The sequence below is a fragment of the Parasteatoda tepidariorum genome, chromosome 10, assembly GCF_982258835.1.
Source record: "Parasteatoda tepidariorum strain Cologne lab strain chromosome 10, Ptep-v5.0, whole genome shotgun sequence".
Taxonomy (NCBI): domain Eukaryota; kingdom Metazoa; phylum Arthropoda; class Arachnida; order Araneae; family Theridiidae; genus Parasteatoda; species Parasteatoda tepidariorum.
In genome coordinates this window covers 26,604,141-26,619,203 of record NC_141764.1, presented here as the reverse complement: position 1 = coordinate 26,619,203, position 15,063 = coordinate 26,604,141, and the positions used below count along the sequence as shown (strand labels likewise).

The 15,063-nt window shown below is 30.5% G+C and overlaps 1 protein-coding gene across 6 annotated transcripts in view; it reads left to right on the top strand.

The window, feature by feature from the left end:
- Positions 1–15,063, top strand: part of LOC107439560 (homeobox protein Meis1) — a 283,231-nt gene that overhangs the window by 151,846 nt on the left and 116,322 nt on the right. For all 6 annotated transcript variants that reach the window (XM_071184435.2, XM_043052522.3, XM_071184434.2 and 3 more), the window contains exon 7: positions 7,322–7,461. In XM_071184435.2, coding sequence (XP_071040536.1) covers positions 7,322–7,461 — 140 coding nt within the window. The remainder of the gene's footprint in view (positions 1–7,321; positions 7,462–15,063) is intronic.

Here is a 15,063-nt window from a genome sequence, read left to right as displayed (position 1 = left end):
GACACAATCGAACTTATTCAGTGTTCATTTAAAATTTATAATATTCGTACAATATTTAACAGAATTCTGTCTAAGTTATCTAATTTTTATCTCTACATTCCGTTATACGTTCACTAGTATTCAATTGGAAGTATCAGAGTTTCAACTCGAATTCATTATATGTTCACAAATATTAAATCAGGATTTAATATAAGTTATCCAATTTTTAACAAGAATTTTTATTATTTCATTAAATTTAGCCAGGATTCAATAGAATGTATCCTATTATCAGTTACATTGCGTTATACGTTCGCCAATATGCTGCCAAGATTTAATAAAATATATCCAAGTTTGAATTAGATTTATAATACATTCACAAACGCTTAGCCAAGATTCAATAGAAGTTATCCAATTTTTAGCAGCAATTCGTTATGCGCTCACAAATATGCAGCCAAAATTTAATAAAATATAACCAAGTTCCAATTAGATTTATAATGCGTTCACCAATACTTAGCCAGGATTTAATAGAAATTATCCAATTTTTAGCTATAATTCGTTATACGTTCACAAATATTCAGTCAAGATTTAATAAAATATATCCAAGTTTCAATTAGATTTATAATACATTCACAAACACTTAGCCAAGATTCAGTAGAAGTTATCCAATTTTTAGCTACAATTCGTTATGCGTTCACAAATATGCAGCCAAGATTTAATAAAATATAACCAATTTATTAGATTTATAATGCATTCACCAATGCTTAGCCAGGATTTAATAGAAGTTATCCAATTTTTAGCTACAATTCGTTATGCGTTCACCAATATGCAGCCAAGGTTTAATAAAATATATCCAAGTTTCAACTAGATTTATAATACGCTCACCAACTCTTAGCTAGGATTAAACAGAAGTTATACAATATTCAACAAAAAATCATTATAAATTCACCAACTTTCAACCAGTATCCAAAAATCGTGAACCGAGATTCCTTATCGAATCTGATGGGGGATCAATTAATTTAATCACCTGAGCCACCACAAATCAAACTAATTTTATTAAAAAGAATCGTTATTGACAACAACAGAGTTCTATAGAATAAATAAAAGTCATTATTTTATTTCTTTACTTATTTAAATTCTGTAAATGGTTAAGAACTCCAAAAATCTATAACTTTAAAACATACCCTTTTGTGATTTTAGGTTCAATTTTATTTCCTTTATTTTTCCGGGAGAAGGGAGAGATATCCCACAGGAAAAGAACTTCACTTTTTAAAATTTGACACATCGGCTTAAAAGTCGGCCTAAATTCAAGTTGAAAAGGTTTTCAGTGAAAGATATTATTGCCCTTGGGAGAGAATTTTTTTTTGCCCTGAAAAAATTGTCCCCGGGTTATTCAGAAGTAAATAGATGTTGGAAGTTGTTATTTTTCATTGGAATTTATATCTTTTTGTATATTGCTAAGAAATTGAATATTTTATAAAAATATAGTTTGAAGCAAAAAGTATTTAAGGGTAATTCTACTCAAGATTAATAAGATTATGAAATTTCGAAAAATTTGTTAGATACCTCGGATTTCAAAATGAATAAATAAATAATAAAATTAAAAAAATTAATAAAATACGATTTTTAACGTGTAATAATATTTTAATCACTTGACGCAAAACTTTTTTGAAACTTATTTTTCATGTTTTTTTTTTTCTCATTATTTTGCATTAATTTAGGTCAAAAATAAGTGAAATATATTATTCTATTTATCATTTTAATAATTTATGGTTATGAAATGCAACATAAAACACTAGTGTCTTTTTAAAGTTAAAATCTTCCAAACACGGCTCACTTCCAAACTATAATTTTTTTAATTTATATTTAAAAAAAAAGTTATTCAACAGAGATTATTTTTTTTAATTTACAAAATCAAGTTTTGAATATTGATGAGAAAAAAAAATATTTCCTAATTATTTTTAGTTGTAATTAGTGCGATAGAATATATATATATTCTAACGCTCTAATTACAAGCAAAAATAATATATTTGCTATGATAATACTTTAGAATATTTGTATATTTTTATTTAATTACCGTATTTTGTATAATCTTTTATTCCGAAGCTTTTCAGACCCTTGATTATTCGATTTTTCAAATTAAATTGCTGCTATAGAATCCTATCTAAGCTCTTTAAAATCCCAAGTTCTCTTATCCTTAGTCTCTGCCGCCATTTTCTAGAATAATGACGGACGAAGGAATTTGGAGGCTTCGGAATCCATGGAAGAATTGCGTAAACAAATCCTCCTCTTGTCCCTGGACATTCGAAATTCCAGATTAAATGAGGATTTGACATGATGGCATTGTCCACTAATTAATTGATACGATTAATTAGACGAAAGAGTAACCCCTACGATGGAATGTTGGCCGCTCGGACGGTTTAGTTTCGATCTGTTGCCAATTGCTAAGTGCCAAATAATATGTATATGTGTTTTTGAGCTGTTATTGCTTCTTTCTGCATGGAAATTATGGAGAATTTTGATCAAAAATTTTTTTAGATCGAATTTTGGTCAGAAGAAAATTTTTTAGTTAGCCTTGGAAGATAATTGAAAATTGTTCTAGAGTAGGATGGCTTGCATGATGCGTTTATTGTTGTACTTATCCAAAAAATTCCGATCAGGAATGAAGAATTTAGATTAAGGGGTGTAATTTTTATAACCTTTATATTTCTGCCACCCGTAGTCGCTATTTAAAATTTATTTTTAAGTTTTTACTGTATTTGATTATATCAGGTAGTGGTTAGGTGGTATTTATTAAATAATAATAATTGTTTTAAAAAAATGAAGTATTATTCGCGGTAGAATTGCAATAATTGTGTGAAAGATAATGACTAAATAATTTATACTGCTTACTCTAGTAGCAGCAATGAAATTAATAATTAAAGTTATATATTTACAATTTTTTAATCAATCTTTAAAGGAATACAGGATATTCTTTAACACTAGATTGCCTAAGGAAGTCATTTTGACTGCTTTTAATTTCAATTAGAAAAACAATGATGTTTATAATGACACAATTTCTTAGAATTTTGTGACTTTTTGTACAGCATATATTTTTTTATTATTAATGTTTACTAATAACTTGTTACGTAACTGCAAATAATATGAAAAATGTTAACAATTAATTTTTAAAAAATTTCTTTACGCATTAGTTATTCTTTCACAATCCATTCATTTTGACTGCTTTTGGACAATATAGGTTACTAATTGTCTAACTATAGGTTACTAATTGTTACTAATTTTCCGTCTTTCTAGTGTTAATACCCACTCATAATGTTTAGTTTCAGAATCAAATTCAAAACGGAAGTATGCACATTAAGCGAGAAATAAACATAAACGCTATAGTAATCTGTCGAATCGCCTTTGAAAGGGAGGGATGAAAAATCTCTCGATCTCTGTTTTTCCGGCAATCAAACAATTTTCGATGTTATCAGTACCACCTTCTTCAGCAGTGATTCTCTAGATTTCAATATCATGTTGTTGTTTTTTTTTCTTCTTACTGAAATATTATTTTGCAACTTCAAATGTATATATTTGGCATGAATTCTCAAAATATTAAGGTTAGTCATTCCAAAACACACTATTTAAATTATTTTTTTTAAAATCCATTCTACATAGCTTAACTTAAAAATAGCTTAACTTTATTTTGACTTAAGAAATATCAGTACTAATGAAATAAGAATAACTTGAAAAATATTCCAGAGAAATAAAAATTCCTTTTACATAGAAGGAGAAAAAAAAACTTTCGAAGAGAAAAGAAAAAGAATGTAAGAGGAGACGCGTTCCGTATGGTGTTCACGTAGTCGGGATCTTTCAAGGCCTTAAAACGTCGTCGGTCTCTGCGTCAACCTAATTATTGGTGTCGTAGCTTGTCCGAATCGCGTTTCCTCACTTTTCCCGAAAAACTTTATCCCGATGTGACGTCACCGATCTTTGTTCTTCAGAAACGTCTTCAGGAATCATCTCCCTGGAGTATGATATTCGATGCCATGTGACAAGAAAGGACTTTTTCAGGGACTAGTGACAAAATGCCCGATTTTCTTGTTCCTGATTCATCTGAGTACCTTCTTGCTGGTGTCTCATCTAGTGTAGACAATCTATCAAGCATTTGCTCATTTGTTTATATAATAAAACTGATGCTTAGGTACAGTAAAGTGACAACGAGCTATTCGGTCTAAGACTTTACAACACTATCCAGTGGCGAAAAGGAAAGTAAATAAATCTACTTTGTAAAAAATGTAAAGTACGAGTTAGGAAAACTGAATTATAAAGACATCATGATTTAGTACAACTCGCACAATGAGTGCCTGATTTAAGATACCTGTATATGCTATGAATACATAAATTGGTGGATTTAAACATCAACTCAAATACTACTTTCTAAAATTGTAATTGAAAATTTAGACTTATTCTTAGGCTAAGTGTGGTGGTAGCTTCACTATTCTTTTATGTTCCATTTAATTCCATTATGTTCCATTATATTTTTTTATGTTCCATTGTTATGTTTCTTCCATTTAATCATTTAAATTATTTTTTTGGGAGAACTATAGTTTCCCTTTATGGAAAGAATATCTTACCAAACTTCAAAGATAATGCAAAATTACTGTTATGCAAACTGGATAAAATCTTGCGATCTCCTTCTTCTTTCTTATACAATGATTTCTGCAAGTTATTCTCACATGAAATGTTTGGGGTAATACAATGATAAACCTCATATTGAGTAGCTCAGTAAATGAAACACTATTTCCTTGTGTAACTGATTTTATCTAATACAAATTCCAAAAACTTGTAAGTACTATGGGTTAATTATTAGTAGTACTAAGGTATAGTATTATGAGTTAATATTAAGGGGAGATATAGAGCCATGTATGAATGCAGTATATTAAGCAAGAATTTCTTCATTTTAACGCTATTTATCACACTATTACATTATATGTACTTACATAGTTACATATAGTGCCTCATTGTGGGTCCCCTAATTGGCTTAAAATAATTTCCTTTAGTGTGGCACTATATTTCCTTGTAATATAATTTAATATTTTAATTATAACGGAAAATAATATTACAAAGAAATATTATAAAATCAAGTTACTTTAGGGTAAAAGTGTGACTATTTACTCCGTAACTCTATAATATTCCAAATCTACAACTACAATTTGTATAATTTGGACAAACCAATAGCGATGAATTTGTAGTAAACAAAACAAAATTAATTCTTGGCAGGAGTAGAAACTGAGAAAATTAGTCACATGTTCATTAGTTTGTTTATATATCTCCACTATATTATTTATTGTAAAAAAAAAGGGAAATTAAGTTAATTTAAATGAAAAATTATTAAACAAAGAATTAGTAAAGGTCACGAAGAAGTATACTATTTTGTGATTAAAACGAAAAACGAACCAGAAAATTAAAAATAAATAAATAAATAAATAAAAACAGCATACCACTTCCCCATACATTGATATCTGTCTAGTCCGAAGGACCACTGATAATTATTTTATAACGGTTAATAATTATTTTATAAGGGATAATTACCTTATAATTATTTTAGAATTTAAATTTTAGTTGTCCCAGTCCAACAGACCACTGTTAATTTTGCGACCTTTACGATTTAGGGAAATCCGTAGTCTTCAGAAAATTTAAGTAATATCATTTTTTGTAAATTTTTTTATTTATTTATTTGTAATTTGTTCTGAGTAGACATACTCAGGATTTAAAATTTAATATTTTATCTGCAAATATATTCATATTTTACACTAATTATTTTCTAAATATTATTCTTTACACTGTTTAGAGCTCTATTCTTTACCTGAGTTGTGTCACTATCTACCTTTACACCTTTCTACGCTTTTAAAAAGAGAGTATTTCTTTTGTTGTCTTTTTAGTTATCTTTAGGTTTGGTCACAAATATTTATTCTCAGGTTTTTAGTACAGGCATCATCAGGATTTAAATTTTAATTTTTTAACTAAAAACATATTCACGTAGTGTACGCTATTTATCTTCTTCCCATTTTTTTTTTTACATTGTCTCTGTGGATTCTCTATCAAGAGTATCAACCCTTTTCCCGCTTTTGAAAAAGCGATCTTTTAGTCAATTTGTGCTGATGCCCCCCTCGGGCAGATTTTATCAATGTGTGTGTGGGGGTAGGAGTGTCACATATGTGGTGTCTTGTGTCCACGGCCAGCTAAAAGCAGTCGCGATGCGATAAGAGGAAAAGGTTATTATTTCTCTCCTGCCGTATTCGCTAATACGGCTCCGAACGGTGATTATTAGATTTTCCCCGAACTCTTTTCCCTCTTGGGTTTTATGTTCTTTGAATAACACACACACACTGACGTCTTCTTCCATGAAAGGGTTAAGTGCTGGAAGGAGTCACTTTGGTATGCATCTGCTGTTGCTAACTTTTCTTTTACAGTATTTTTTTCTTTTTTTTATTCGATTTGGTTTCGAACCTCTATGGGTTCGTGTTTGACAAAGTAGTATTCGGAAGAAATCTAGCTAATTTTTAAAACTTTGTGTTGTGTTTTTAAATGCATTTGTTACACTTTTGGCGAGAAAAAAAATATTTGTGCTTCTAGTTGTCTTATCGATATTCTTTTTTCAGGCAAAAAAATTTTCTCACTCTTGTATTATTTGAATTTGCCTAGTAAACATTTTTGCCTGACAAAAATCTTTACAATTGTATCTTTACATTTATATTGACCTTGCCAAGTTATTTGTTTCCGGATAAATAAATAAAAAATAAATGGAAGTATAAATTTATTGTTAAATTGTATTAACCTTGTCAGATTTTTTATCAGACAAAAAAAAAAAAATGGTATACTTTTCGGTTAGATTTATAATATCTATTTTTTTAAATTTTTTCATTTAATTTTTATGCGTATTAAAAATAAAAATAAAAAATTAAACAAAAAAGTTGACCGAGGTCTATAGTTCTTGGAGATTTTTCATTTGCGCCCAGTTAATCGAAAAGTACCAACAAAAAAAATCTTTATGCTTTTAATTGTACTTAACTTCGTATTTTTTTTTTTTTTTTTTGATTTTTAACAACAAAAAAATGATTTTTTTCTCTTTTTGTCAAAAAAAAAAAAAAAAAGAAATTCTGTACATTTATATTTTATTTACCTTACCAAGATTGTTTTTTCGAAAAAAGTCGTTACACTTACAGTTGTAATAATCTTGTCAATTTATTTTCCAGCATTGTACACAAGTACAATGTCATTATTTTATTTCATTCTAAGCTAAGTTTAGATAAAATGAAAATGGTAGTTTGCTAATGACTTTTTTTTTCTTTTCTTATCATAGGTGATGCGAGTATCGGGTCTGGTGATGGAACGGGTGAGGATGATGATGATGATAGGAGTAAAAAACGTCAAAAGAAAAGAGGCATATTTCCAAAAGTAGCCACAAACATAATGAGGGCATGGCTTTTTCAACATCTAACGGTAAGTACAATACTTTGATTTCATTTGTTCGATGTAAATTGATCTACATTATTATATTTAAAAATGAATTCCCAAATGTTTTTATTTGCAATTTAAAAAAATTTTAAACAGTGCTCTATTTAATAATCTTAGAAAAATGCCTCACTTTTAAAATTCCTACGTATAAATTAAGGTGAATTAATTTGCACGATAATCTGGTTTAACTTGCTGCTATATAGGAAGGGTTCGGGAAAATTGAACGATATTACTGTTTAAAAAATTCCTCCAAAATTTCTAGCAACATGCTAATTTAACAAATATTATTATAATCAAATAGATTACTTATTGAATGTATTTGTATTTTTTTTATACCATATTTAAATTTTAGGAATTAGACCAGATTTTTTATGCGTAAAGAGGGGTCACTATCGTGGCTGTTGTGTTGACGTTGATAATTTACCAGAGAGCTGATTTTATTTTTTGTATCATTATCATTCACACTAATTTTAAAAAAAAGGTTGATTTTATAGAAACTTTGCAGACTGGTATATGTACTGTAACTTACCAGAGCTGCGATGGCTCAGGGGATAGAGCATTCGCCTTCCAATGATGTGAACCGGGTTCGAATCCCAACTACGACTGATCAATGCGAATTCCGCATCCGGCTTGCACCGACCACAGTGCTGATGTAAAATATCCTCAATGTTATCACGGATCATGGGTTCGAGTCCCCTTGCCGTTAGGCTAACCGTGGGAGTATCTCGTTGTCTTCCCCTCCATGTAACGCAAATGCTAGTTAGTTCCATCAAATAGTCCTCCTCGAAGGCAAAATTTCTCCCGATTCTTGATCCAGGAGTTCTCTTGTCTTCTGGATTGGGTTCAAAATTGCAAGACTACGGAGTTGAACAATAGTAGTCGTAAACCCAAAATTGAGTCAGCTGCTCAACGACGGTTATAAAATAAAAAATACCTTACCAGGCTAAAATTTCAAACGAAGGATTGCTATTTGATCATTTGATAAAATCTTATTTGAAAAATGTATTGACAACTTCTCAGAAACTTAAAACTTCTTCCATTTAATTGTATTGATTTCAGATTTCGAGTAGGGGGGGGGGGCTCCTACTTACTAAATCTTACGAAATTAAATTATTAAATGAAGATAGTCGATATCTTGTTTGCATATCTATAGACAAGTTTTCGACATCTTAAAGCTTCCTCCATATTGACTTAGAATTATAGTGGAATAAAAACAAAAAAGGAGAAGTTTATTAAATTATCGCCTACAGAAATGCAATTGAAATGCTACGAAATGCCATCTTTTTTTTTCCTTTTTTTTTGGACTACTACTCTCTATGTCTTACTAAACCAAATTTTCAAATGAACGGCTCCTACTTGGGGATCTAACAATATTTTGTTATTGAAGATTTTCCAATCACATATAATAACATTTATATTATAACAGTGCCTTCATTAAAAAAAAGAAAAACGGGAGAAAAAAAAAACATATAAGCCTCGAACCACTCCGAAATGACATCCTTTTTAGACTCTAATACTTTCTCCTACTACTCCTTTAGAAATTCGCATCAAAAACAGCTGTTGTTGGAAACTTTGGAGTCAACTTGGGGAAAACCTTAATGAAGTAAAGCCCTCGCGTTTATGAGGGTGGGAAAAGGGGAGGTCAACCTTTTCAGAGTTCTATTTCGGGCTGCCTTTTGTTGTAGAGAACGACACAGCATGGGCGAAAGGAGGAGCAAACGAATATCGTTTTGTCGCACTCCCCCCCCTCCCTCACAGAAGCTGACCTGTGCAATGGTGGGAGGGTTTCGTCAGCTGGCAAGAACAGCTTGCCTTCATTGACTCCAAATTCGTGTGGCGTTTGTATAGCAGGACTATCTATGAGCTTTCTATAGATGCGTCCCATCCCCCTCTTCTATACGACCATTCTCTCTGTTCTTGTTTTCTATATTTATATGTTATTTCATCTGCAGAGAAAAAGATGTGTTAAAACTCTTGTGAAACAGCTGATATCATTAAGAACTCTGCTGGAGAGAGGCATTGCATGCTAAGGGAAAATTTGTTCGCTTTTATGTATGGCGGCCTTATTGTAAAACAATGATGCATAATTGCATTCATATGGAAAAGTTTGTTCCATTTTAAATATAGTGACCTTTATTGTATTTCAGTGATAATTGCGCACATGCCAAAAAATTACTTGCAGGCCTTTTTTTTTCTTTGCAAAATAACGATAATTTCATTCACAGAGAAACATTGTTTGCTTCTAGATATGAAGGCCTAATTTTAGCACAATTTTAATAGCATTCATAGAGAAAGTTTGTTTGCTTCTAGATATGGGGGCCTTATTTTAACGCAATTATAGTAGCATTCATAGACAAAATTTTTCTGCTTCTCTGGATATGGAGGCCTTATATTAAAGAATTCCTGAAGATATTTATTTTAAGGGAGTTTATAGTTGCATTCATAGGGAAAGTTTGTTCGCATCTTAATATGGATTTTAAGACAATTAGAGTTGCATTCAAAAAGAAAGTTTATTTGCTTCTAGATTGAGAGACCTTATTTTAAGACATTCATAGTTGTATTCATAGGGAAAGTAAAGAAGAGAAAAGAAAATTTCTTTGCTTCTCTAGATATAGAAGCCTTATTTTAAGAGCATTCGTAAATAATAAAAAAATATTAATTTTCTTCTCTAGATATAAAGGCTTTCTTTTAAGAGCACTCGTAGAAAAATTTATATTATGAGCATTATAGAGAAAGTTTCTTTGCTTCTAGATATGGTGGTCTTATTTTAAGATAATTATAGTTATATTCATAAAGAAAGTTTGCTTCTAGATATGGAGGTCTTATTTTAAGACAATTATAGTTTCATAGAGAAGGTTTGCGTGGTTCTAGATAAGGAGGCCTTATTTTAAGATAATTATAGTTATATTCATAGAGAAAGTTTGCTTCTAGATATGGAGTTCTTATATTAAGACAATTCTAATTGCATTCACAAAGAAGGTTTGTGTGCTTCTAGATATGGAGACATTGTTTAAAGAAAATTATAGTTGCATTGATAGAGAAGGTTTGTTTGCTTCCAGATATAGAAGCCTTATTTCAAAACGATGATAATTGCATTCATAGAGTAAGAGTTTTATTTTTGATATGGAGATCTTATTTTAAATAAATAATAATAGCAGTCATAAAGTAAATGTGTTTGCTTTTTTATAAAGAAGTCTTATATTAAAACAATATTAATATCCATATAGTAAATTTGTTTGCTTTTTGATATAGGGGTTTTAAAACAATAATTTTTGACTTTTGTATATGAAGGCCTTATTGTAAAACAGTGAAAAGCCACGTTTTTAAGCTTCCTGAAATCCCTGCTTTATAAGTTTCTGACAAAAGAAAATTTGGGTCACAAAAATATAAATAAGAGAATATAAATAATTTTTAATTTCCATAAATAAAAATTAATCCTTTTTCAATAAAATCTCCATATGTATGAAACTATATCAGAAACAAAAACGTGTGTGGTTTATTATTATTTTTTTTTAAATCATATAAGTCTATGCTAAAAGTGTAAATAAAATACATTTATAGTTTACTATTATTGCCAAAACAGACACATGCCGTTTTAAATACTCCCTTTGAAACTTTCCTTCAGGGGCAACGGGTCACATGACCGTGAGCTGCCTCAGAAATCTTTATATACTCCACTTCAGAGATAGTTTAAGGCATCATTTGAACAACTCAACTTTCATATTACTTTTTGCATTTGTCACAAAATAGACGATTAAATCTCTCGGGTCTTTAAACACTTCATCCTACATTCACTTAAGATTTATTTTTCATTTTTCAATAACTTATTTTAGATATTTAAAATTAATGCAAACACATAATTAGTATGAAATATAAAACTGCGGAACACCTTTTTTCTCAAACAGAAATTTTTTGACCTGACCGCACATTTTTCCGGTGACCTCGACCAACTATTTAAATGTCCAACATTCTTAGTAATAAAGGCTTTAAAAAAAGGAGGTTTCCTATTTTAAAATGTTGACCTAAATACCGCTTCAAGGGTTTCATATCGAAATCAAAAACTTCAACTGCAAAATAATTAGAATTTAGAACAAATATTCTTAATATTTTGGTTTCTAAATGAAAAAGGGCAAGTCTATATTGGAAAAAAAAAAAAAAAAAAAAAAAACGATCAAATGATTGGATGTTTGGATCACACAAACACCCCTTTATGTAGTGTCAACTTTTTCTCTACGTCATCTCAGTGGGCAAGGGTAGAGGGGTATGAGGATGATATTGAGAGAGAGGGTTGAAGTGATCTTCAAGCCCCTCTGGCAGATCCCTCTCATTTCAACCTCTCAACCAGTGTCGAGTCCACTTCAAGTTAGGCATCTCAATCAAATATTGAACGATCCTGGTCCTTCAACGTTCCCCCATCCCTATATCAGTGATGCAACTAATTATAATTCTTACATTTACCTTAGCTTAACTCGCAATTTGTTATCTTTATTTATTTGTAAAACAAACGAAATTGAACCAAATATTCTTAATTTATCATAATACTTTTATTTATTTTGAAGTCGGGATGGTTCAGGGTGCAGCACGCTCATCTCCCGTAGAGGAAAGTCAGGTGCGAATCTTAAGAGGTAGATCGATTTTTATACGTATTGCTCTCGACTCGCTGCATCCCTTGCTGTCGATTTAACCGTGGGTGATTTTCATGGTTTTGCTCATCATATAACGCAAATGGGAGTGGGCTGTGTCAAAAACGTCTTACAGAGGCGAGATTTTTTTTCGAATACTTAATCTAAGAGTTCTCTTGTCTTTCGAGTTAGGTTCATAATTTCATTCTATGGTCATCGATAGCCACAAATTTCATTCGAGGAGCCGCGATGGCTCAGGCACGTTCGTCTTCCAATGAGGTGAACGGGTTCGAATCCCAACGGTGGCTGGTAGATACGAATTCCGCATCCGGCTTGCACCGACCACAGTACTGACATAAAATACCCTCAGTGGTAGACGGATCAGTAGTGGTAGACGGTATATATTACAAATTCGTAAATATATTGGCAAAGTTCCGAATGTTAACACTTCATTTTATATATATTTATAACCAATAATGAGCTGCCACGCTAAATACTGAACATACCATTGATGATCAGTGCCTTAACCTTTAAATTTTGATCTTTACCCAGAGGACAAAGGAACTCCTGAACCTTAAAAATAAACTCGTTTTCGGATAATTCGGTTATTATTTTATTAGTTCCAAATAAGTAAGAGGAAAGGGCAACTAGAATAAGGCTCCCTTATTTAAATAAAACAAAATAGTCTGGTTTCTCTGTGTCCGAAATTATCCGACCAGTGTTATTTGCACCATCATTGATCAAACACCAGCATTTTTTGATAATTAATTATCTATTGTACGACGATTTTTCGCCATTTGGCTTAGGTAGACTTACTGCAAAATGACCAATCACTGGGGAAATTTAGAACTGAAGTATATTTTTGTATATTTTCTGCTCAATTTTATTGATAGGTGTTTTACCGAACCTAGTTGCCAAATTCTAAGGTTATAAATATTTCTAAAACTTCTTCAATATTATTATAAAATTAAATCCTCATGTAAATTCTAAATATTCAAGTAATAAGATTCAAAGATTGTAAAATAAGATAGACATATATTGAACTATACTGTAAAAAAATAGGAGGATCTTGAATTAGATATTCACTTTAGTCTGGATATTTACATTCACGCTCGAAGTCGAGGCACCCGATTTCAATATAGGTATATTTCGTTCGTTTTATTTGTCTATTTATTTGGAGAGGAAATACTATCTCCAGGCTCTGTCAATATCTTATCCCTAAATATTATATCTTTTCCTTGCATTATACCTTTTCCCTGTACTAGACCTTTTCCCTGTAAAGCTCCCTAATAATCATCTCATAAGTTGCCTAAAAGTTTTTATTCCTCTAAATTTTATCTCGAGAGTTTTATCCCAGAATTCTAAAATAGTTGTTTGTACTTTTTTTTTTTTTAAATGATGATTATTTATTCTACTGAAAAAACATAAAATAAAATTAGTGATAATCTTTTCTAATTACTCGTATAAGAAATTAGAATAGTCGCATGTCCAAATTGCCGGAATTTCTTAATTTCTATTAGATGAAATTCAATTTTAAAATATTAATTTCGCCAACGAGAACTTTCTTTTTCATTTATTTATTTTGATATAACTTTTGATTTATTTTCGATAAGATTTTTTTATGAAGTTTTCTATCTGATCAAGTACGGCAGTGTTTCTTAAAGTGTGGTACGCGTACCCCCAGGGGTACGGGAACAGTTTAGCAGTGGTACGCGTTCTGATGCGAAATATCAGCAAACGAAAATCTCAAAAAAATTTATTTAAAAACAAAGCTAGCCATGAAAATTTACGATTACATATTTTTCTATTGGCTATTTTTTGCAGAGTTAACAGTTAATAAAGAGTGGCATCAACAGCTAGTTGTGTTTTACTTTAGTGCGATTTTTTATAGTAAAAAATACATTAATTTTTTTATTAGTGGTACACAGCGTTACGAAAAATTTAGAAAGGATACTCAAATGTCATAAGTTTGGGAAACACTGAAGTACGGGTTTCAAATAGAAGCTTTTCGCTAAAAAATTGAAAAAAATTCGGAAAATCTAATGCAAATTGAAAATCTTTTTGAAAAATTCAGGTTAATAAAAATTTAATTAATTATAATTTCCACTTGATTCGGTATATAACTATTCTCTTACTTTTTTAAAAAGAAAAAAAAACTCTTTGAACCACTTAAATGTTGGAATTTTTATTTTCCCTAAATTTCTTCATATGAACTACAATTTGAACCAAAGTGAGTGTATCGAATCATAGCAGCGGCAAAAATCCTCCATACGTAGTTCCTTTTCAACCCTAAATTTCAATTAAACGCGTTCAGTTCGGTGTAGTTCAAAAAGTGCGTGAAATTTTAATGAAAGGAACATAAAAAAAAAATAACCTATTCTGACTTGTCAAAGAAGCTGGGGAAAGTTGAGCAAATTTATTTGAAGTCCTGGCGTAGCGAAAGATCCGATAATTACATTACATGTCTTCTACCTCGACGTCTGTCTTGGAGATTTTTATTGAGTATTGGAAAGACTTTTCCCTTTTTTTTTCCTGTCATTTCCCTCAACTTGGTCGCCGATTCCCGTTTGTGATCTTTTAATCTTATTAAATACGCCAAGCTCAAAAGATTCGACGTATTGGGTGAATTATTTTCCTTTTGCTTCAATTTATTATTTTTCGAGATACTTTGTTGCCTGTTTTGGAGAATAAATCCACTTCATCGAGACGAGTTTTTAAAAATTAAAATATTACGTTATGAATATTGACATTTTAATGGTTCAAAATATGTCGCAAAAAATTATTTTTTCTATTTGTTTAAAATTATTTCAATCGAAAGACTTAAGGGGGAAAGCACAGTGATCAACCACTTGTTTTCTAAATGGAACATTTTTACATAAAACTATTCCTTCGTGTAATTTCCAGGTAGATACATCACAAGTTTCTAGAATTATCACTAGATGGCAGCACGTTATCTAGAAATATC